General features: G+C 44.0%; 1 protein-coding gene across 1 annotated transcript; it reads left to right on the top strand.

Moving 5' to 3' along the window:
* Nucleotides 1-5106: 5106 nt before the first annotated feature.
* Nucleotides 5107-6785, top strand: LOC146694227 (syncytin-A-like). The gene has a single exon (XM_085478720.1). It carries the CDS (start codon nt 5580-5582, stop codon nt 6783-6785), a length of 1206 nt encoding a protein of 401 aa, XP_085334846.1. The 5' UTR covers nt 5107-5579.
* The last annotated feature ends 19265 nt before the right edge of the window (nt 6786-26050 follow it).

Below are 26050 nucleotides of genomic sequence, written 5' to 3'. Positions count from 1 at the left end.
GGTCATAATGAAGTGGGCTTCCTTCTCGGCAAGGCACGGCTTGCCCCAAGACCAGACCATCACCATACCCAGACTTGAACTCTGTGCAGCGGTCCTGGCTGTCGAGGTGGCAGAGTTAGTCGTGGACGAGCTGGACATCTCAGTTGATCAGGTGAGCTTCTATTCAGACTCCAAAGTAGTCCTTTGTTAGGGAGTTTTTATTGTTTTATTTGCTTATGCTTCAAAAGTTATGTTATACATATTTCACCAGACACAGTTTTCTGTAGAAACAGGAAGCTGACCCTGTGACACTGACAAGAGACCAGTACAGAAATACATATCCGCAGAAGCTGACTTGCATTATATTATTCTTAGAAATTGACTTGCAACACACATACTTTGTGACACACACACGCACACACACAGACAGCATCAGGACCTGCGTAACAGGAAATGTGATTATAGTTGCATATTGACGATGTAACCTATAAAAATAAACGAATACTGCAGTTCGGTGTGATTCGCTCTGAGCTTTTCACCCGTGCAGCACGTTAACCTACACAAGTGTCTCAGTGTTGATTATTCACCTGACTGTTTGTTAACTGAATATCTCTGACATTTAATTGGTCCTCCGAAGCCGTTAATGGACTGGTATTAATAATACTATTATGCTCCATTTCACAGTGGTATCCTTCCTCAAGTCCCGACGCCGTGACAAGCCTGCGTCGAAGTCTCTGCAGAGCACCCTCCAGGAAGGGTTGAAAGTCCAGGGACGCTAAATTCAGGTCCTGGCCGACATTATACAGGCCCACGGCGCTGGGGGTTGAAAAGAGATGCCCGACAGACCGGCAACAGCGAAGCCAGGTGATTATTCCACATTTGACACACCTTGCGTAAAACGATCGGCTGGGACAGTCTGTCTGCTCTAAGTATATTAAATAGGAAGTGACCTATTCGCTAACATAAGTCTATAGAAAGACTGACTATCCGCTCACCTGTAAGAGGTTGGTAGCCTGATAGAATTAGTTGTCCGCTCGCCTGAAATAGTGGCTGGAAGCCCGACAAGTTGTCCGCTCGCCTGAAATAGTGGCTGGAAGCCCGACAAGTTACCCGCTCGCCTGAAAAAGGGCTGGAAGCCGTGTAACGGTTAGCAGCACGCCTGAAAGACGGCTAGTGGTAGATACTAAAGAGAGGCCCAGACTGTCCAACATAAATCTTGCGCGCATAAACTGTTTTTACTGTTTTGTTGGTTGAGTAAGTTGATCTGACAGCACATTAAGGTGGCTGAACTACTCCACTGAATTGTTTACCGTTGATAGCTCACGTACTGGCTGAATGAGGGAAAAAAAGTTGTGCGTCATCACGTAAAATTGACAGCCGCTTTCAAGAATAGATGAAAGTAGAAGCCTGTTGTTGATAACTTCTCTCATTCTTCGTGCCAGTGACAGTTTCACGGGTCTGTCTGTATATTTAACTCAATAAAATACCTTGTAAACAAATCTTCTACAAAACAAAACCAAATGGTTTGCAGTCCCTCTGCAGTAACTATTTTAAGAGGAACCTTACAAACAGAACTAAATAATGAAATAGTTGGCATGACGATCATGCCCAGATTGTATAAAATAAATAAAAGGAAATCATTCACATGAAAACCTTTTCTATAAAAAAGAGAGATGCATAAGGTAGATTAAGGCTGTGTCATTGTTCAGCCAAGGAAAGTGTGTGACAAGGTAAATGTCTCCAGCTTGGAAAAGGGTGGGACTGCAGCCCACCCGAAGCCCTTGATGGATACAAAATAAAATATAAAAATAAATATAATAATAAACTGCTTGTTTCGGCATGCAACAGAGAGAATGAATGTGACTGAAGGTTGGATCTGAGATGAGGCAAACAGAGGACCAGTCTACAAAGTAGGCACAAACCTGTTCAGAGAAAAAGCAAATTTGTACAGATTGGATGAATTCTAAATTATCTGTTTGCTGAGTAAGATGATCCAAACTATTAAATTGGCTCAGTAGTAGTATAGTGATATACACTGATAAAATGTTGTAATATACTGTTGTTATTATATGGAAAGTAAAAGATGATAATATTAATAAAAATATAATATTAATGACAAGAAGTGTCTTAGTCGGTATGATGTGAGATGGATAATTGTTATGAAGTAGTCTGCATCAAGTTTAAGGTTTGCTCGAACTCAGTATAATGGCATATGAGATGAAGAAAATAAAGAAAATATCCAAACTACTTCAGTACATAGAGGCACTACTTGACATGTTTGAAGACCTATATTGCTGAAATATAGAGCACATCTATAATAACAACCAATATGCTAAACCATGTATATGACAGCTAAAGCTACAAGATTGAGAAGCTGATTTAAATATGTGGACACTACTAAGCTAATGAGCGAGTTAAACATTTTTATTTATTTGTTTTTAGAGCAGAAGCTGCATAGAGGACAGCACAGGGAGCTGTCTATCAATGAATAGAAAACACGCATACACAAATTGTTACATGTGAAATTATTTTTGGAAAGAATCAGAAGTGAGATGGTTTTGAATTAAGACATCAGTGAAAAGATGCATGAATTAAACCTGATAATAACATACAGAGGCAATGAAGGAAGCAGCTTACACTCACTGAACATTAACATGCATAGGAAAAGTAATGAAGACCTGCTTACACTTATACACATAACATGAGTTGGTATTTCTGACCAGAGAGAGGGAAACGGGTAGTTTAAGTACTCAGGATAATAATGAAAATGTCTTAGTTGTGTTTCTTCAGGAGCAAAACAGACCTGGACCAATTCTCCAGGTGCAGCGGTCGGAAGAAACCTATAGGTTAACATGACTGGACATGTCAAAGCAAGTTTCTGGTTGAATTGTTCACAGCGCCATGTCTCCATAAACCTGACAAGTGGGCCCTAACTTGTGTCTGAGGACAAGGATTGCTGTTAATAAGGTAGGAACTTAAAATTTGGGTTAGCAAATTTGGGAAAGAAAACTGCGGAGAATTGTGCAGGAGTCTGAAACACTGCAAAAGCAACATATGCAAATTCACGTACATGATTTACAAATGCCCAGTTTTAGAGCTGTAAACTGTGAGCAATTCAAAGTTTAAATATATATATAAATAGAGAGAGATAAAAATAAGAAAACTTTAACTTCAAAGTTGAAATATGTAAGATGTGTGAATTCTTTGAAAAACTAGGGGGTATCTAGGAATGCCTCAGGTATAAACGTAATGAACAAAAAAAACACAAAGAAGAAGAAGCAAAGAGCAATGGAAACACGGACGTGTATAACATAGAACGATTACTTCTAGGCTCTGAACACAAACCCTCTGTTGTCAGATCTAGCAGATCCAGTTGTAGTAAAAACTACCACAACTTACGGGCCAGTTAAACCACAATATCCCTTAAGCACAGAAGCAAAAACAGGGATCAGGCCAGTAATTGCAGATATGGAAAAAGCAGGCATTTTAGTAAAAACAACTGAAACAACCTGTAACACTCCGATTTTTCCAGTGAAAAAAGCAAACACGGGGAAATATCGACTAGTACATGACCTTAGAGCAATAAATGACATAACAGAACAAATTCCACCTGTGGTAGCAAATCCACACACAATTTTAAATCAAGTGACACCAAAAGAACAATGGTTCTCAGTTATAGATCTTTCGAACGCGTTTTTCTCTGTGCCATTACATCAAGATTCACAAAAGCTATTTGGATTCACTTTTGACAACCAGAAGTATACCTATACAAGGTTGCTTCAGGGATTCCAGAATAGCCCCACTCTTTATGCAGAAGCTCTGAGAAAATCCATGTCATTTTGCACGCTTCCTGCCCCAGGTAAATTCCTGCTATACGTTGATGATATCTTGATTACAGGCTACACACAGACGGATTGCAAAGCAAACACACACAGTTTTGCAACATCGAGCAGAGCAAGGCCATAAAGTCTCACAGCATAAATTGCAATTGTGGAGCCAGGAAGTAACGTACCTTGGCCACAGACTGACAGGGCAAGGCAGACAGCTGTTAGACAGCAGAAAAGTAGCTGTACAAAACGCTCCTAAGCCTGTCACCAAACAACAAATGATGAGTTATTTAGGTCTCTGCAACTTTTGCAGATGTTTGATACCTGAATATGCACTGCTGGCCCAACCTTTGCAAAACCTGATCTATGGCAAACACTTAGCTCTGAAAGATGAAATAGAATGGACACCAGAGGCAGATAAAGCATTTATTGACTTAAAACTTGCCCTGCAAACAGGCACAGTTTTAGCTTTGCCTGACTGTGACAAGCACTCTCCTTCCTGCGGAAGTAGATGGTGCCGAACACAGCTGTATGCAGAAGCGAACTGAAAAAATGAAACCCCGACCAGACATTTTTAGTACACTGCAGCCTACTGTTTTAGAAGCGAAAGCCCTTACTTCCTCTTTTTCAGCACAGAGTGCAGAACTAGCGGCTATCATACGTGCATGCTGCGCAAAGGTCGAGAAATAGAAATATATAAATATTCACACTGACAGTCAATATGCGTTGCACACCAAAAAAGATAATTCAGAAATTACTGAAGGCAATAACTTTGCAGACCGAGCAGCAAAGAAGGCAGCACAGCAACCTGTACAGACTTTGATGTCTGAAACCTCACATCTAATACCACTTGATGTACTTAAAGACGAACAGAAAGCCGCACCTATTGCAGAGCGTAAGAAATGGCTAAAGTGTGGAGTAGAACTACACAATGACTTACTGACCTGTAATGGCAAACCAGTATTGCCAAAATCCCTACACAAGACAGCAGCATTAGCGACACACGGATTACCACGTGTGTCGGAAAGGGGGGAATGTCAGATATCCTCCCTAAGCACTTCACGGGAGACCTTTTTTCCACTGCCTCTCACTAGTGAGCCTATTAATAAGACTATAAGAGAAACCACCCTAGCAGAGTGGATGACTAAATTATTTGAGAATAAAGAGATTGTGCTAAACAATAAACTGCCGAGTAATATCTCTCCAGTTTCTTGCAGGTTGCAGCCAGGTGATTGGATCCTGATCAAAGTACTCCAGAGAAAGAATTGGAGTTCACCAAGGTAGGAAGGCCCATATCAGGTCTTACTTACTACACCAACCGCCTGCAAAATAGCAGAAAGACCATCTTGGATCCACCAAAGCCACTGCAAAAAAGTGAGTAACAACACAAGCATAGACGCCGGTTCCCCCGACTCCTAGGTGTTCCCTGGTGGAGGAAAGGGCTGTTTGGGTATATCCCGCCCTTTTGTCTTCTCGCCAGTGGTCTACTCACCTGGAGCCCGGGTGTGCCTGGTCATCATGAAGAACCTTGTCCTCATAATGACTGGCATTGCGCTCCTAGTGAGCCTACTGATACTCACCTGGACAGACGAGGACCCACAGCACCACCTGCAGAAGAAATGGTCATATGACAACTTACACCTAAAGGATATGGACAAAGAGCACAACCACCCCTGACTGAACAATGCCTGGTACCGGTACGTCTACAACCGAGTACATACAGAAGACAACCACACTGGCTGCTACGTCTGTTCTCACCTCCCAACAACAGCAATGCAAGCCACCCTATATGGAAAATCACCCAGCCTTTCCGAAGCCCTATGTATATTCTACAAAGCCACCAGCGGAACATGTTCCCCCGAAGACATCTTCGCCTTCAAGTTTGAGTTAAAAAGACAAGTCACAAAAATCGACCTGCGACGGTGTAATGGAACACTGATCAACTATAAACCTAATGAGGTAGTGTTTTGTACACCAGAGGTCTCAGACTGGAACTACAGCTGTGATGACCGATACTGGGTACACCTGAATGCGACCAATGACAAGGGAAAATCTTTCAACATCAGGAGGGAACCAGGAATACAACATCCAATGTGTTTCACCTTCGCATACGGCAACAGAAAGCTGGGGATGAACCAAAACTGCTCCCAGACTTTCCGGATGCCGCAGGACAGAAAGGCACGGATAAGCTTCCTGAATGGCACATATTGGGTGCAGGGTACAGCTTGGGCATGTGGCTCAAAGACATACTTCACCATCTCACCCAACAGCACCGGACTCTGCGCCCCAATTTTAGTGTCAGACCACACATTCAGAATATTCCATCAGGACCAACCAAGACGCAAGAGGAGCACTGATGACGTGCAACCTCATGATCCAATCTGGGGCAGTGATGTGCCAGCGAAGTTCAAGTTGTGGACCACCGGACAGAAAGTCCTGCACTCACTTTTCCCATGGATCGGGGATGGAAAAAACATGCTAAGAATCGAGACTCTTGACTACCGATTTGGACTTTTCCTGAACAGCTCAACATGGATAAACAAGGCTCAGAATGAGGAAATTGACGCGATCAGAATAGTGGTCATGCAACACAGAGTCGCCCTGGACATGATTCTCGCTGAGAGAGGGGGCCTCTGTGTCTTATTCAACACCACTTGCTGCACCTATATTCCAGATAACGTGCATTCCTTGACCATGACCACCGCCCTGGAGAAGTTACGACAACTGAGTAATGCACAGCAACAAGACTATGTCATGAACACAGAGGACTGGCTGACCTGGCTGCTGAGCGGCAGCTGGAAGACCCTCGTGATCAAAGGACTTGTCTTGATAGGAGTTCTTCTTTTATTGCTTTGCATGTTCTCAACATGCATTCTACCCTGTATCAGATCAATGATTGGCAAAATGGTACAGGCCACAGTGATCACCTATGTTGGACTGCCACAAGAAGATGAACCGGACGAAGAAGATTTAGTATAGGAACACTCACACATACTGAATGATGCTACAATTGAAAATGTTATAAGCAAGTGATTGTTAGCTGATAATAAAGTATGATTGAAGTGGTGAAATACAGTAACAACAGGGAGGAATGTTAGGGAGTTTTTATTGTTTTATTTGCTTATGCTTCAAAAGTTATGTTATACATATTTCACCAGACACAGTTTTCTGTAGAAACAGGAAGCTGACCCTGTGACACTGACAAGAGACCAGTACAGAAATACATATCCGCAGAAGCTGACTTGCATTATATTATTCTTAGAAATTGACTTGCAACACACATACTTTATGACACACACACACACACGCACACACACAGACAGCATCAGGACCTGCGTAACAGGAAATGTGATTATATTTGCATATTGACGATGTAACCTATAAAAATAAACGAATACTGCAGTTCGGTGTGATTCGCTCTGAGCTTTTCACCCGTGCAGCACGTTAACCTACACAAGTGTCTCAGTGTTGATTATTCACCTGACTGTTTGTTAACTGAATATCTCTGACATCCTTGGTTACATCTTCAACACAAAGAGGCGTTTTTACATCTATGTGCACAACAGAGTGGAACGCATCAGGCGATCCACACAAGCTCACCAGTGGCATTATGTGCCCACTCACTTAAATCCTGCTGATCATGCCACGCGCGCATTACCTGCTGAGCAGCTTTCTACCTCCACATGGCTCAGTGGACCTGCTTTTCTTACCAAGTCAGAAATTGGTCAATCTCAGGCAGAGTCGTTTGATCTTGTAGACCCAGAGACTGACAACGAACTGCGTCATGAGGTAACTACTTGTGTTATCACTCTTGCAAAGGATGTTCTCAGTAGTGCCAGATTCGAACGGTTTTCTAGTTGGAATGTACTACTGAAGGCTATATCTAGACTCCGACACATTGTTCAGTCCTTTAACCCTCCTGCCATCCTTTAAAAAACTCACACCCATCACCCTAGGGACCATTCTCAGCCACGCCATAAAAAGACCATATATCCATATTTTATTCCACTTTAAATTAGCCAACCTTGTAAAACTACTTCTCCCTGAAATATTCATGTAAAGTTTTAATTATATTTTCGTTGTTTTAACCCTTCAAATCCCAGTGTTATTACATGAGCGCCCTGTGTTATAAGCCCCAAAAAACAAAAAACAAAACTAAATATTTCCACAAAAAACCAGTTGAAGTAATATGTGATTGTCATTATAAGTAGGCCTTTAGATGGACCAAAGATTGGCACCAACATACATTTTGACCTGCCATTATTTTTTTTGCATTTTTTTTGCAATTTAAAAATTAAAACTTCAAGGCCCTGAGTCTTCATTGACATCCAAGAAAAGAAGAAAAAATAAAATCATATGATGATGATTTGGGGTTGAAAAATAGCGTTTATAATGGAAGTCAATGGGCAGAAAATGGTCCCCAGGGTGATGGGTGTGGGGATTTCTGCTGCTCAGCCATTTTAGGCTGATTTAAGGAATTCACACTGGAATATTAACATTGACAGGTAAAAACTATCCTGTGGCAAGTTTGGTTATATTCCACTGAACACAGTGGAAATGGCAGCCATTTAACACATAGCAGTGGCACAAAAAGGTCCCAAGAAGGCAGGAGGGTTAAGCAGAACATAGAAGGCACCTGTCAGGGCTGGCACAGCTGTAGTGAGCATTTAACCGAAAAGCAGCTCGATCAAGCTAAGATCATTATCATTCGCACTGTCCAAAGAGAAGTCTATGCAGAAGACATAAGACAGCTTGAAAAGAGCATGCCCCTCAAAAGTTCAAGCCCACTTAGCAAACTGAACCCATTTCCTGACACAAATGGAATCCTCAGAGTGGGTGGGAGACTAAGACGAGCACAGTTGACTTCGGATGAAACAAATCCTATCCTCATCCCTGCCAAACACCACCTTGCCCAGCTATAAGACACTTCCATGTGAAAGTATGCCATCAGGGCAGACATTTTACTCAAGGGGCAGTCAGAGCTGCAGACTTTTGGATTGTGGGAGGAAAAAGAGCAATAAGCAAAATGATATTCAGCTGCGTGACATGTCGAAAACTAAGAGGCAGACAGCAGGAACAGATTATGGCTGAGCTACCAGAGGATAGGCTGTCCACTGACCCTCCGTTCACACATGTAGGGCTTGATGTGTTCGGGCCCTGGACAAGCGGATGCAAAGCGATTGGCAGTCATATTTAGGTGCATGAGTACACGGGCCATTCACATTGAAGTTATAGAATCAATTGACACGTCATCATTCATCAATGCCCTGCGTCGTTTTTTTGCCATCAGAGGTGCAGTCAAACTTCTTAGGTCCGATTGTGGGACAAATTTTGTGGGTGCCTGCAAAGAGCTGCAAATAGACAAACAGGGCTGCTACAACAGCAAACTAAACAGCTTTCTTGAAGACTCTGGCTGCAAATGGCTATTCAACCCCCCACATGCGTCGCATATGGCTGGCTTCTGGGAGCGAATGATTGGGGTCACGTGCAAAATCCTTGATGCAATGCTCCTAGAACACAGGAATGCAAAGCTTACCCATGAAATACTAGTGACCTTAATGGCTGAAGTCACTGCAATAGTGAATGCTCGTCCGTTAACAGCAGTTTCTGCAGATCCAGAAAACCCAGTCATCCTTACCCCAGCCATGCTGCTCACGCAAAAGGTTTCGAACCCACCAATCCCACCAGGTCAGTTTGGAAACAGTGACCTGTTCAAAGCTCAATGGAGGCGCATACAATACCTCGCTGATGTCTTCTGGAGACGATGGAAAAAAGAATACATCTCAGGACTTCAGGACCGCCGCAAATGGAAAACAGTAAAGCCTAACCTACAAACAGGAGATGTTGTTCTTTTAAGAGAGACACCCGAACATAGGAACAACTGGCCACTTGGACTTATCACCAAAACCTTTCCCAGTGAGGATGGGCTCATAAGGAAGATAGAGGTGAGGATTTTCCGCAAGGATGAACACAAGTGCTACATAAGGCCTATAAGTGAGGTTATGCTATTGGTGTCTAAGGATTGTACTTAGAAGCAGAAACTTTGTTTCATTGTATGTCACTTGCCTTTTACATGTTAGTTGAGGGTGACATTCCATGGATGTCAGGTGGGGAGTATTCTGAAAATTAAGACAATAAATAAAAGACTATTAACGAAGTACCACATATGTCATCAGGTTAAGGGCACTAATTATGCAGCAATAAAAGGGAATATAAGAACAAAGTTACTAAGAACAGATATAGCTAAAAGATAAAGTACATAAATAAGAAATTGAACCAAATATAAAATAGGGACACTAACTAGATGGAAAAGCTATGTTGAATAAATGAGTTTTTAAACGGGATTTAAAAGATAAAACGGAGTCTGACGCACGGATAGCGATAGGAAGGTTGTTCCACAGATTCGGTGCAACCAGGGCAAAAAGCACGGTCACCCCTAGATTTAAGTTTAGATCTAGGGCTCGCCCAGAGACATATAGACTAAGAAAATCGACAAGATAACGAGGGGATAAATTTTTTTATTTTATTTATTATTTATAATTTTAAAGGTGAGCAACAATATTTTAAATTCAATGCGATATTTTATGGGTAACCAATGCAACTCAATAAGAACTGGGGTGATAGAGGCATACTTTCTAGTGCCAGTCAGAAGGCGAGCCGCAGCATACTGGACAAGCTGAAGTCTGTGAAGGAGAGTGGAGTGAAGACCAAAGTAGAGGGAATTACAATAATCCAAACTAGAAGTCACAAAAGCATGAATGAGCTTTACAAGATCTTTATGAGGGACATAGTGCTTAGCCGTAGCGATAAGGCGCAGTTGGTAAAAGCTAGATTTAATTACTGAAGACACTAGTTTGTTAAATTTGAAAGAGCTGTCCACCAGGACACCTAGGTCACAAACTGAGTCAGAGAAAGAAGTGGCAAAGGAACCAAAGGTATCAGCTGATAGGCCCCTAGGGATATGGTTGCCAAACACCACAATCTCCGTTTTCTTTTCATTCAGAATAAGGGAATTGTTTGAAAGCCATTCTCTGACTTCTCTCATGCACTCGAGGTCATCATCATGTCATCATCATCTAATTGAAAATAAATCTGTATATCATTGGCATAGAGGTGATAAGAAATGTTATATTTTTCAAAGATGAAGCCTAGGGGGAGCATTGTCATGGTCCTGAGTCTGAGGACTCAGTGTTTTGTTTCCTTATGCTTTTGTTCATTTCGAGTGTGTATTCTGTTGTGATTTTGCCATTTGTTAGGTTTCTGTTCTTTGCCTGCCTGCTCCCACTTCTCTGTGTTCCCTCTGTCTGTCCATGGTGTTATTGTGTCTGCTCATGAGTCTGCCTGTCAAGTTCAGTGTCCTGTCTGGTTCTCTGTGTCTGTTAGTTTCCTGTTTTATTCTGAAAGTTCTTGTCTCATGTCAGTGTGTTCAGTTTTACCTCTCCCCTGTCTCGTTAGCCTAATTGCTCCCAGCTGTGTCTCCCTCCTGTGGCCCATTCCCTGATTACTCCCCGTGTATTTAAGCCCTGTGTTTTCCTGTGCTCTCTGTCGCGTCGTCTGTTTAATTCCATGTAGTCTGCATTATTCCATGTTTCTTAGTGTCGCTCTGCTCCTCGTTTCATGTCCTCCCTTTTGCATTAGTTTTCCCAGTTTAGGTTTATGTTCGGTTCTGCTCACACCTTGGTTTTGTGTAGTGATGGGCAGATGAAGCTTCATGAAGCACTGAAGCTTTTCATCCAATTGGTTCACCCCAGCGCAAAGCTTCTTGAAGCTTCATTTGCTCTAGTAGGACACCTACTGGATGTAAAAATATTAGTTGGCATGAATTTGAAGAGTGTGGCCTTTTGCACACAGCCTGTAAATGTCAACAACAAAAGTAGTGTGTAAAACATGTATATTGTAGTGATGGCAGTACACTGTGTATATTTATACTGGCAGTATGGAAAATGATTATTTGGAAATGCTTAAAATGGAAATGATCATTTACTGTGAGGTGAGGTGTGGTTGGGGTGTGGACAGTGGTTGTGCTTTTGTAACGTTGAGGTATGGACAGCTACACACTGAGGCTTTGAGCCTCAGTCCTGCCTGTTCACATTTTATTCTGTAAAAACTAAATTTTCACTGCTTTTATGACCTTTTTAGTGGGGAGAACATAGCTAGGATTTAATGATTTAACAAATCTTTTGAATCCTTTGTCCTATTGCACCATCAGTATTATGAAAATACATCTTCTGTAGAAATTTACATACCTTGTTGGGAGGAATAAGATCAAAATGTTCCCACACAGGGGAGGACATGCTCCTCTTCTTAGCTGGCTCCATTCTCTCCTGACTTTCTCTCTTCACTCTCATAAACCTCCAAACTCTCACTAACCGCAACTCTCCATCAAACACCTACATTTTGAATGAAGTCTGAGGGGTTTATATCGCTGTCATATCTCGCGGCAAAGTTCGAACCACTTCATGAACCAGTCACGTGGTACAGCCGGGCAGCGAGGCTTCGGACGTCATCATTTTCAGCTCCTCCCATAAATGAAGCAAGCCTCGATACGCGCTTCGCGGAAACACCCCCTCCATTACTCGACACAAGCTTCGAAGCCTCGATACAGAACGTCACATCACTAGTTTTGTGCACTGTAAATAAACCCACTTGCACCTCCGCCATTGTCTGCTATTGGATTCTCCTTTCTCACCCTCCACACGACTGCCGCCCCAGCCGTGACAAGCATATGTAATGAGAATAACATTGGGCCAAGCACAGAGCCTTGGGGCACACCACAGCATAAGGATGCAGTTGAGGAAGAATAAGTACCCAAGGTAACGGAGAAAGACCTGTTCAAAAGGTATGATTTGAACCAATTAAGGGCTTCACCCCGAATGCCTACAGTCCATTCTAACCTTGTTAATAAAATATTATGGTCAACCATGTCAAAGGCTGAGGACAAATCCAATAAGACTAATACAGCAGAATGCCCTGAATCAGTAATTAAGAGATCATTAAGGACTCTCAGCAAAGCTGTTTCAGTGCTGTGGCGTGGTTTAAAACCAGATTGAAATTTATCACAGATGTCATGCGCATCCAGGTAAGCCTGGAGTTGCGAAAGAACTATCTTCTCTAGGATTTTGGAAAGGAACGGAAGTTTGGATATCGGCCTATAATTAACGAAATCACAATGATCAAGACACCTTTTTTTAAGAACAGGTTGCACTATAACATGTTTAAAAACAGAGGGAACATAGCCAGAAGACAATGATAAGTTCATTAAAAACAGAATACTGGGCCCAATTACATCAATGCCATCATTCACAATGCGAGACGGAAGGGGTTCATATGCAGAACTAGTAATTTTCAGTTGCTTGACAATTTGCTTAAGTGTACAGAGTGACACTGGCTCAAACTGATGAAAAGTTGAAGCACATTCTGCAGTGAGAGCAGGGCTCACCACTAGGGGCAGTGAGGATTTGAGAGATAGGATTTTATCAGTAAAGTATTTTAGAAATTGTTCACAGAGAGCTGAGGATGGGACCATCGGCATATCAGGGCAGGGATTAACCACTGAATTAAAGATTTTAAATAGCAATCGAGGGTTATGGCCATTGGTCACAATAATATAAGAGAAAAAGGCTGCTTTAGCACGTTTAGCAGTAATTTGAAACTCCAGGCGGCTAGAACGCAAAGTATCAAAGGATACCTGGAAATTGTCTTTTTTCCATTTCCTCTCAGCTTGGCCGCATACACGCCGCAGGGCACGCGTAGAATCATTAAACCAACATTGAGAATTAGTTCTAGGAGATTTCATTTTGATCGGTGCTACAGTATCAAGGATGGAAGAACACATGGATAGCAAAGAATTAGCGATGTCGTCAACCGTATGATGTTTGGAGCAGTCAAAGCTAGTAGTAGAGGCAGAGTTGAGGAAAGCCACAGAAAATTTTGTCACAGATTCATAATTAATAATACGCATAGGGCATATTCTCAGTAAACAGTTCAATCTTACACAGATCAGTGTCAAAGATAACTGGGAAGTGATCAGAGATCCCAACATTATCAATATGCTTAATACAAATATCCAAGCCATATGAGAAAACCAAATCGAGGGTATGGCCTTTGAAGTGGGTTGGCCCATTAACCCACTGAACAAGGTTAAAAGAGTCAATTAAGGTAAGAAAGTCTGTGGCTAAGAGGTCATCCTTACAGCAAATATGAATGTTAAAATCACCAGTAATAAGAACACAGTCATAATCAACAAAAATAGATCCTAACAGATCAGTAAAATCATGAATAAAAAATTTATTATACTTCGGCGGTCGATAAACCACGGCACACAAGGTTTTAGAAGAATTAACCAGTACCACTAATTGAACTTCAAAGCTACCGTAGGTAGGAGAAGGCAGCTGCCGAGCTTTATGTATATTTTTAAAAACTGAGGCTAAGCCACCACCTCAACCCGTAAGCCTTGGTGAGTTGAAGAAGGAACAGTCAGGGGGGAGAAGCTCCGAGAAGGAGAAGGAGTCATCAGGGCGAATCCATGTCTCTGTCAGGAACAAGATGTCAAGCCCCGAATAGAGGAAGAAGTCATTTAAAATAAAAGTCTTGTTCATTCAGTAGAGCCATCCGCTAGCCCCTCACAATGGCAAAGAGAAAAGTTGATTCTGAAAACAGAGCCTGTGAGTAGTCTTTTTTACCATCAGGGCCTCAGGGCCTATACTGGTCTTTTTAAAAGTTATCTTTGACTTTATGACTTTCTGTGTCGTTTCTGGGATGCTTAGGACTCATATTGCACTGCTGGAAATAGTTTATTTTCATGCATATGCTGCTTTTTTGCAAATTTGCACTATAATATTTATTTTCATTTTTCCTGCAGTGTATAAAGATTGGTGTATTTCAAAAATAAAACTATGAAGACACTCAAAATTTATTTCCTGTGGTGGGAAACTATTTTGTGCAACTTTTTTGTATTTACAGTTTTGAGGGATAAGCCTCTTAAATTTCTCTAACTAGAAATATATGTTAAAAAAGCAAAAACGATTTTCAATTTTTTTTGTAGTTTATTGCACTTTTTTGCAATTTATGTAATTACTATGCACTTAATGAATACATATTATTAAAATCTGGGCTATAATGGTTGTATTGATGTATAGCAACTTGAAATGCTCCCAAAAATGGCACCACGCCATGTAAAAATATAATATAAGCTCTGGCGGACTTGGTTATATGGTAGGTCTTTAAGGGTTAAGGAATTGAATTTAAGACGGCACTACGAGACAAAACATCAGGATAAGCTGAAAAACCTAAATGCAGAGCAAAAACTATAGAAGGTAGAAGAGCGAAAGAAGAATCTAACATTTCAGCAGACATTTTTCACCAGAGCAAAATCACAAAGTGAAGGTGTTGTGAAAGCAAGTTCTATTGTAGCAGAGGAGCTACAATAGAGGAGCCAAATCAGCCCGGCCATTTACCACTCTGAACAGTGCATGATGAAGGTGTGCGATGTCTTGTGTCCAGACAAAACGCAGATTTTGGCAAATGTGAGCCTGAAGAGAAATACATTTGCTGATCGGGTTTGTGAGATGGCCACTGATTTAACGTTTTGATGCATGCTCAATCATCCAGGTAAGTGAATCTCCAAAAGTTGATTCAGTTCATCTGTGTCTTCATTCCACCTATTTCACATATAAGAGTCAGTTCTACAGGCAGAAACATGGGTTCACCAGTTTCACCCATCATGGCCAATTTCAGGTATGTGGATGACACCTGGGTTAAAATCAAATCTCAGGACGTTCCACAATTCATGGATCAAATTAACCCTTTAAAGCCGGTCGCAGTGGGCACGCTCCGTTTTGCGTAACTATTTTTAAATCCCTGTAGAACCGGAACTGCGTAAGGTAGCGCAATAATTTTATTTGCATACGAAACTGGAGGAGTTGTACTTATATCTTATGCCATCAGCTTGTCCTAGGTCACGGTTTCCTTCCACATATAGCTTTGCAAATATTGCATAAAAAGCGCTTGCAAGAACAAAAGCATAATATTCCAGAAATCCGATCAGCTGTTCGTAACACTTCCCTCATTGAAACAGACATCAGCGTGAACAATTGCATGTCCACCATGCCCGAAACCGGAAGTGATGTCATTTTCGCGGAAAATGTATTTTTTTTACTTGTAGGCCTTAAAAGCCTATATTGGTGTTTTTATAAGTCATGTTTGACTTTATGCTTTTCTGAATAGTTGCTGGGATGCTTAGAACTCAAATTGCACTGCTTAAAATACAGGGAGTGCAGAATTATTAGGCAAATGAGTATTTTGTCCACATCATCCTCTTCATGCATGTTGTCTTACTACAAGCTGTATAGGCCCGAAAGCCTACTACCAATTAAGCATATTAGGTGATGTGCATCTCTGTAATGAGAAGGGGTGTGGTCTAATGACATCAACACCAGGATGGTGTTGGATTATGGACAGTCAGGTGTCCATAATTATTAGGCAACGTCCTTTCCTTTGGCAAAATGGGTCAAAAGAAGGACTTGACAGGCTCAGAAAAGTCAAAAATAGTCAGATATCTTGCAGAGGGATGCAGCAGTCTCAAAATTGCAAAGCTTCTGAAGCGTGATCATCGAACAATCAAGCGTTTCATTCAAAATAGTCAACAGGGTCGCAAGAAGCGTGTGGAAAAACCAAGGCGCAAAATAACTGCCCATGAACTGAGAAAAGTCAAGCGTGCAGCTACCAAGATGCCACTTGCCACCAGTTTGGCCATATTTCAGAGCTGCAACATCACTGGAGTGCCCAAAAGCACAAGGTGTGCAATACTCAGAGACATGACCAAGGTAAGAAAAGCTGAAAGACGACCACCACTGAACAAGACACACAAGCTGAAACGTCAAGACTGGGCCAAGAAATATCCCAAGACTGATTTTTCTAAGGTTTTATGGACTGATGAAATGAGAGTGAGTCTTGATGGGCCAGATGGATGGGCCCGTGGCTGGATTAGTAAAGGGCAGAGAGGTCCAGTCCGACTCAGACGCCAGCAAGGTGGAGGTGGAGTACTGGTTTGGGCTGGTATCGTCAAAGATGAGCTTGTGGGGCCTTTTCTGGTTTAGGATGGAGTCAAGCTCAACTCCCAGTCCTACTGCCAGTTTCTGGAAGACACCTTCTTCAAGCAGTGGTACAGGAAGAAGTCTGCATCCTTCAAGAAAAACATGATTTCCATGCAGGACAATGCTCCATCACACGCGTCCAAGTACTTCACAGCGTGGCTGGCAAGAAAGGGTATAAAAGAAGAAAAACTAATGACATGGCCACCTTGTTCACCTGATCTGAACCCCATTGAGAACCTGTGGTCCATCATCAAATGTGAGATTTACAAGGAGGGAAAACAGTACACCTCTCTGAACAGTGTCTGGGAGGCTGTGGTTGCTGCTGCACGAATTGTTGATGGTGAACAGATCAAAACACTGACAGAATCCATGGATGGCAGGCTTTTGAGTGTCCTTGCAAAGAAAGGTGGCTATATTGGTCGCTGATTTGTTTTTGTTTTGTTTTTGAATGTCAGAAATGTATATTTGTGAATGTGGAGATGTTATATTGGTTTCACTGGTAAAAATAAATAATTGAAATGGGTATATATTTGTTTTTTGTTAAGTTGCCTAATAATTATGCACAGTAATAGTCACCTGCACACACAGATATCCCCCTAAAATAGCTAAAACTAAAAACAAACTAAAAACTACTTCCAAAAACATTCAGCTTTGATATTAATGAGTTTTTTGGGTTCATTGAGAACATGGTTGATGTTCAATAATAAAATGATTCCTCAAAAATACAACTTGCCTAATAATTCTGCACTCCCTGTAGTTTATTTTGATGCAGATGCTGTTTTCTTTGCAAATTTGCATCAAAGGATTGTTTTTGGTTTTTCCTGCAGTATATAAAAATTGGTGTATCTCAAAAATAAAACTATGAAGACACTCAAATTAAATTTCCTGTTGTTGTAAACAATTTTTTGCAACTTTTTTGTATTTAAAGTTTTGAGGGATAAACCTGTTAAATTTCTCCAAGTAGAAATATATGTAAAAAAAACAAAAATTTAAATTTTTTTGTAGTTTATTGTACTTTTTTGCAATTTACAGTATGTAGCTACTATGGACTTAATGCATACATATTATTAAAATCTGGGCTATAACAGTTGTATTGATGTATGGCATCTTTCAAATGCTCCCAAAAATGGCACTACAGCATATAAAAATATAAAGTAAGCTCTGGCGGCCTTGGTTCTATGGTAGGTCTTAAAGGGTTAACTCGGTGGACCGACACATCAAATTCACCAGGGAGGATATGAAAAGTGGCAGGTTAGCCTTCTTAGACTGTGAGATTTCCATCAGTAATGGGGGACATCTAAAAGCTCATGTGTAACACAATCTGTACTTACGCCAAACCTTTAATGCGTGGAAATCAGGACTGTTGACCTTCGGCAGTTCACTAGGTGTCAGTGTCATCAATTTCACCCCGAAGTCTAAGCCCAGAATCACAGTTTCTCTAGAAATAGGTTACAAGAAATCAAATGTGTCCCAAATATCTGTATCCCATCAGAGGCTAGTTTCGTAAAGGAGATTGGTAGTAGCTGCTCCACCACAGGAACAATAAGGCTTCCAGCACACAATTTTAAATAATAAACCCTTTTTTGTAGTGTCTTCCCACTCAGTGTCCCAAGAAAAATAAAATAAATAAATAAATTCAAATATGTATCCTTCAAGGTCCTTTGGCCAAAAGAAAATCACCTGAGCTCAGGGAAAAGCAAAGTGCATCGTTGGGGCCCTTTGAATTGTTCTTACCGCTCTGTTGGAATGGTGTAGCATCCAATAATAGCATCCAGCAAGCAGAAGCATCCACCCGCAGCAACGACCATCTACTAGCCAGGACGGTTCAGCAGAGTCATCAGATGAGGGCTTCCACAAGGCAGTTCATCCAGTCGGATCCAGGGCACCAAAAGGGCAAACAAACCAGCCTACACACAAGTGTGCAGAAGAATTAACTAAAAACGTTCATAAGTCTCAGTACCACTGACTCAGTGTCCATGTCACTAATGGCTTATTAACAGTCTTACCATTATATTAATACAGGTTTGTCAAAATAAAAATATAACAGAACATAAATGCTGTTAACAATGCTTATTAATGCTGTTCCCTTAGGCACAACAAAATAACTCTGTAACTGACCTCGTGTCGGCCGCCATTTTAGGACATTAGCCAGGCTCACTTAACGGCTAACTTGCTAACAGTCAGCCAATAACACACGTTATACAATATTTAGCCTCTTTCTTAACAAACATGACAGTGGTAGATTTGACACCTCACTGCAGCATAATAAGGCACAAACATTTCATGCGAACATGAGCTGCAAGCTAACTCACCAGAGGGGTTCATGTAATGGCGAATGACTGTCGGATTCAGCTCAGCTTCACGTTCGTAACCGCTACAAGACTCCTTTTTCTAACAACATATTAAAACATTAGCTTCACATATAAAGGTTTTTAAAACTATTTACAGCAACTCAAATGTCTACTGTACCCAAATTTCCAGCTTGCAGAGGGCACGAGAGCAGCATGCGCCTCATCGGACAAACGGAAGGAAAAAAACTCTGTAGCTGGACTAGAGAGTGGCTATGCGCAAGGCACAGTGGTGAGTTCAGTGACTACCAAATAATCAGAAATCCCATACTCAAACAATGATCTGGGTTACATGTACCGTAAACTTATGCATACGGATCAGTATTTAAGGTTTGACTCTCATCATCCACTGGAGCATAAATTGGGTGTCATCAGGACGCTACAAAACAGAGTGAACACCATCCCCACAGACACAGTGGCCAGGGAAACAGAAGAACATCACATCAAGAAGGCCCTGAGTAAATGTGGTTATCCCAGTTGTTCAACTGAACACATCGCGCCACAAAACACAGCAACACACTTCCTCAACATTGGGTGTGAGTGGAGCCCTCTAGTGGTCCACCAAACATGCCCCCCCTCCCCGAACACCCAGCAGAACTAGTCCAGGACCCGGGGTTTAAGCAAACGGCCCGGAACGGCTGAACTGGGGGGGGGGAACTGACTGAGGGAAAACCAGCTCGGGAGCAAGGCTGGCACTGGCGGTCAGAAAAAGCTGCAGACAACTCGGACTCCGTTGGTTGTGGGGCGCTCCTAGGGGAAAAAGCAAGGGGGGCTCTCAGCTAATTCCCCGGGGACCCGGAGGGGCTGGCCGATGTTAAATCCTCCCAATTCTTTTGATCTTTGGGCTGAAGGAAGGACAATACTCGGTGTATAAATGCTCAATCAACAATCTTTTATTCCATACAATTCAACACTTTATGAGCATAAACCATCCGGAGAGGAGATGAGCGCGGGAGGGTGTCCGCCTGATCTCGAAGTGTCTGAGCATTCCTCACATTCTTATAGCTTCAGCCCCCCCTCCACCTAGTCATAAAACCTAAACATCCACATTCTTTCTCTTTCACAGTGAGCCTAAGTTATGGCCTTGGCTTCCTGTGCAGTATGTTCTGTTCTTTTCTAATCAGACAAATAATGTGATGACTTTCTGGAAACAGTATTTCTTATAACTCAGCAGTACAATGCATCATAAAACAATATTCATTCACAATAAATCAGCAGTCTAATGTAAAACGAATCAGTTTAATAACTGTAATAATTATCACCTTCTTCTAAGTCAGGAGAATAATGCAAATTAAAACGACATAATGATTTCACAATCTTTAATTAGGGGTCTAACGTGGCATAAGATAATATAATAATCAGAACCAGTTCAGCCGGGGAAACCGCGCTACGCAATCCCAGCAAAACCCACAGAAGACGGTTGACCCAGTCATCACCTGTTAAGGAAGCCTGGAGCGCGGCCTTGAGTGACCGGTGAAACCGCTCGCACATCCCGTTAGCTTGCGGGTGGTATGCTGTGGTACGGTGGACCTTGACCCCCAGGCCGTCAGCCATGGCAGACCAAAGCTCAGAAACAAACTGGGGGCCCCTGTCCGAGGTAATGTTAGCAGGGGACCGAAACGCGAAATCCACGGTGACAATAATGCTCTGGCCACCGTCACCACTGTCAGTGGATGCCAAGGGTACCGCCTCCGGCCACCTGGTCGTGCAGTCCACCACAGTCAAAAGGTGCGTGAAACCCTGTGACTGTGGCAAGGCACCAACCAGGTCCTCATGAACGTGATCGAAACACCTACCGGGGACGCGGAAAGGCTCGAGGGGTGCCTGCATGCTGAATGTCTGTGGTAAACTCCGAAATGCCCGCCAACGGGCGCTGCTGGCGTGCGCTCCATGGGTCAGAGACCTTGGACATGGCAAACGTCAAAGGTTTGTGGTCAATGTACGCAGTAAAGTTGCGACCCTTGAGGAAAAAATGTCGTGTCGCTAGGCGCAGGGCCAGCAATTCTCTGTCGAAAACACTGTACTTGCATTCGGCATCCCAAAGTGTCCGACTGAAAAAGGCAAGCGGTTGCCAGAGACCTGAAACCCGCTGTTCCAACACGGCACCCATTGCCACGTCAGATGCGTCAGTGGTCAGCGCGATCTCCGCCTGGGCCAGCAGGCGGCATCAGCCAGCGCAGACTTGGCTGCGGAAAAATGCCTGGATGCGTTCTGGCAGCCAGTCAACAGGATCTTTGGCTGTTTTACCTTTTAAGGCAGCATAGAGTGGCTGTAGCAGGTGGGCAGCTCTGGGGAGAAAGCAGTTGTAAAAATTGATCATCCCCAAGAACTCCTGCAATGCTTTAACTGAGGTGGGATGCGGAAAAACCGAAACGGCCTGGACCCTGTCGGGCAACGGTATCGTCCAGGTAAAGAAAAACGAATGGCAGCCCACGCAAAACGGAGCCCATCAGCTGCTGAAAGGTCTGGGTGGCACCTTTCAGGCCAAATGGCATGTGCAAAAACTCGAACAAGCCGAAGGGGGTAATGACAGCAGTTTTAGAAACGTCTTCGGCGCGTACGGGAACCTGGTGATACCCCCGCACCAAGTCAATTTTAGAAAAAAATCGAGGTCCCGCGAGATTGGCGGAAAAATCCTGAATGTGGGGGGATCGGGTAACAGTCATTCTCCGTGGCATTATTTAAACGGCGGAAATCTGCCACCGACCGTCCGATTTGGGCACCATGTGAAGCAGAGAGGCCCATGCACTGTTCGTGCGCTTTACAATGCCAAGGCGCTCCATGGCTGCAAATGCTTCCTGAGCGACGGACAGTTTCACGGGGTCGAGGTGGCGTGCGCATGCGAACACTGGGGGCCTGACCGTGGGAATATAATGCTCAACCCCGTCCTTTGTTACCGTGCTAGAGAAATTAGGGACAGAAAGCGATGGAAACTCTAAAAGCAAACGCTGAAAAGCATCCCCGGAGGTCACTACTTTAGCCCGAATCAGGGGCTCGGCGGCCTGAGTAAAACAGGGTAGTGAAGAAAACGAGAGAGCATCAATTAAATGTCTGTTAGCAACATCAACAAGCAGTCCATGGGCACACAGAAAATCAGCACCTAAAATAGGTACAGAGCTAGTGGCAACAACAAAGTTCCACTGGAAATCCCGGCCATGAAAAAAAACAGTCACCAACCTTTCCCCAAACGTTGTGATGGGAGAGCCATTAGCTGCAATGAGCTGCGGCCCGCAGTTCGCTTCTAGCCTGTCGGCAGCAGTCGGGGGAGGGAGGCTCTTCTGGGAGCCGGAGTCCATGAGAAAACGTCTCCCAGAGCGTGTCCTCTATGAAGAGCAGCCTTTCTGTATTGCCAGTGGTTGCGCTGCTACGGCACGCTGGCCGGTCCTTTTCCCTGGGCCGTGAAAGCGCAAGGCGGCAGGCAGCAACGCGCTCTGGCGCCAAAACACTGATGGTAGAAACAGATGCTCTTTCCGCAGTGCTGGCGTGTAGCAATCCCTACCGTCACCAAAGGGGCAGATGCTCCGGGGGAGGCAGGTGGAGGCGTGGACGGGGCTGCCGGCAGGTCCGTAGCTTTTTTTTGTTTTGTTTTTTTGTTTTTTTGTTTTTGCCTGTCCCGTTTGGCTCTTTTGCCATCAGAATTGTTGTCTAAAGGCAAAGAAAGATGCCCAACAGATTTACTTTACCAAATTGACCATCCCAGCCTTGCCGTAATGGTCCATTTGATTCACCTTTTATTGTTTTTTTTATTTTCACTTACTGAATACGGGACAGACTTGACTGGGGGAAAGAAGGGGAGAAAGAAAGAGGGAAAGAGAAACAGCTGAGAAGAGGGACGGGGGAGAAGGGCAAAAAACAAAAAACAACAGAATGGGCAGAAAAAAAAAAGAAAAAAATGCATATATCAATCACCTGGATCACCTGCTGAGAAAGAAAAAAGAAAACAAGCAGAAGAGAACAAGAGTAATAGAATAAACAACATCACAATGATATATGGGAATATGACAGTAAATACTAAATATTAAACATTATTGTGCAGCACATAAGATCAACAGAACACAGTGTGCTTTGAGGTAGGAGCCAAAAAGGGTGTCGTTTGTGGGTGTGATCACCCGTGTGTACACCTGTGAGCATGGACGCGCTTGTTTTTTTTTAAATGGTTCCTTCATGTAATGATCTGCTAGAGGGTGTGGGAGGGCCACAGCCCCGTCCTCCAGGGCATGAAGCAGGTATGGAGGAGATCAAAACTCCAGACATCCAGAGGCCCCCAGAACACAAGAGACCAAGGAAGACCAACAGAGGGGCAGCCGCGCCACTGTCCCAGAAAGAGCTGAGGAGAGTCCCAGATGAGGGCTCACTCAGCAGCCGCGGAGCAGAAGCCAGGGGGAGTTGCAGTGACGCGCTCGTGAGCTCCGCCGGCAGCCAGCCGTGCCTGAGTGACCGAGCCCCAGGCCGAGAGGCCGGGGGCACCCCACCTCCGAAGTGGCCCGAGCGAGCCCCAGGCTCCTGGCCCTGATAAGCGGCCGCCAAGGAGTGAGCCGGTGTGTACCTGGACGCCCACCCCCGGACACAAAGAACCACCAACGCACCGATGTCTGAGGGAGTCCGCCACTGGCAGGGGAAGTGGTGGTAGGGGGAGATAGGCCTCCAAACCTTGGAGGGCCTAAGATGTCCCCAGAGAGGTGGCGCCTGACACCCAACCTGACATATAGACACAGACATACAGGCACACACAGATACAAACATCCATTCCCACCCTCATGCTCTCATATGCACTTACTCCACACTCAACCAACGTGGAGACAGACATAAAGAGACGCTGTACACACGATCACACTCCCCAAGCGTACTCTACAAACCGGGTCTAGGTGCCCCCGCCCCTGGAGGGGGGAACTGCACCCAGACCCAGGTGGTGTTACCCTTTTCCCTGCGGTGGGGGGAGGCAGACCGCCCCGACTCCGCAGCAGCAGGGAGGCCCCACACTCCAGACCGCAGTCGGACGGCCAACTCCTCCTCCTAGCCCCCCCGCTCCAGCAGGCCGCAGAGAATGGGGGTGAGAGAAGACTCCAAACCTCCCTCCACCCGCTCATTGTAGTGTTGATGCATGTGTGTTCTAAGGTGCATTTAAAACCCAGGCAGGTCCGTAGCTAGGGCGTGAACGTCGAAAGTGCAGCTAGCCAGAATAATGCATTCCGCTTCTTCAGCCAGGGAGCGATAATCCTTCACAGCCAGAAGCAGGGAGTTGGCGAGGACAGCTCTCACGGCAGCCGGCAGTTGGTGGAGGAAGAGGTGGGCAAAGAGGAATCTCCCGTCATCCGGCCCGAGCAATGACAGCATGTTCTCCATGAGCTCAAGAGCCGTACCACCACCCAAGCCTGACAGGGTGAGGAGCTTTCGACTCGTTCTGTGTCGGAGAGGGCATAGCGCCAAAGAAGCAGCTATTTAAGGGCGGCGTATATCCCTTTGGGCGGGTGGGTCCCGGAGGAGGGTCATCGCGCGATGGGTGGCCAGTGGGTCGAGCGAGGCCACCACATGGTGATACTTTGTGTCATCAGCCAAGATGCTGTGAAGGGCAAACTGAGCCTCCACCTGCACGAACAACGACGGGGGATCGTGGAGCCAAAAGCCTGGCAGTTTTAGCGCCACAGCAAACGTAGCTGCAGCAGGAGGCGGAGGACCGGCGGCCACTGTTGCATCCATAACGGAGTCTGCGTTATCCTCGGCCCGTAGCATGCTCGAGTCAGGGGTCACCAATGTGGAGGTAAGCATGGACGACACAGAGCTCTTAGTTCTCCCTCCTTCTTTATTCCTCTCCACACATCAACTGAACACATCACGCCACAAAACACAGCAACACACTTCCTCAACACTGGGTGTGAGTGGAGCCCTCTAGGGGTCCACCACAGCTGAAGGTACCAAAAGAAAGCTCCAGCCAATCCAGGAGAGAAGGACAATCAGTGACTAAGCGAAAACCTGTAGTGATCCCGTATGTGTCAGGAGTATCGGAACAGTTGAGATGCACTATTTCTAAACACCGGGTCTCTGTGGCTTTCAATCCCCAAAACACGGTGCATCAAAAATTGGTCCACCTCAAGGATCGGGTCCCCCGACACAAACAGAGTAACATAGTGTACACTGTTAAGTGCCAGGAGGATTGCCAGGACTTATACATTGGGGAAACCAAACAACCTCTGGCGAAGTGGATGGCACAACACAGAAGAGCTACCTCGTCAGGCCAGGACTCTGCAGTATATTTACACCTACAAGCCAGTGGACACTCTTTCAATGACGAGTATGTACACATCCTGGACAGGGAGGAACGCTGGTTTGAGCGCGGAGTCAAGGAGGTCATTTACGTGAAAAAGGAAAGACCATCTCTGAATCGAGGAGGGGGCCTAAGGGTACATTTTTCACTATCTTACAATGCTGTGATTGCAGCCATTCCCCAACCCTCTGTGAATGGTACTCATGGCCATTGATCAGTGGGCTTTGATCAGTGGTTGTTGATCAGTGGTCATGATAATTTGCATAATTATGATTAAGGAACTGACCTCCCAGCCCATTGTTCCTTCAGTGGGCTGGTTTCAGTTATTATGCAAATGTACTGTTTATATGATTGACAAATCCTGAAGTCTGCTGAGACTGTAGAAGACACTTAGATGAGTGACGAAACGTTTCTCCCACTGAAAACACTACGTCCAGATGAACAGAATCAACTTTTGGAGAGCCACTGATTTAAGAACACAGTTGTGTGACAGAAGCAAAAACTTTATTGCATACTCTCTTGCTGTGGATGAAAGTACAG

The sequence above is a fragment of the Copadichromis virginalis genome, linkage group LG14, assembly GCF_057382275.1.
Source record: "Copadichromis virginalis isolate Kocher_CV1m ecotype Utaka linkage group LG14, C_Virginalis_male_GT1.1, whole genome shotgun sequence".
In the NCBI taxonomy this organism is placed as follows: Eukaryota; Metazoa; Chordata; class Actinopteri; order Cichliformes; family Cichlidae; genus Copadichromis; species Copadichromis virginalis.
This window is presented reverse-complemented; position numbering and strand designations above follow the sequence as displayed.

What these genes read in the sequence shown, in the direction of transcription:
- LOC146694227 (XM_085478720.1), top strand. Translation starts at nt 5,580, where the DNA reads ATGCAAGCCACCCTATATGGAAAATCACCCAGCCTTTCCGAAGCCCTA.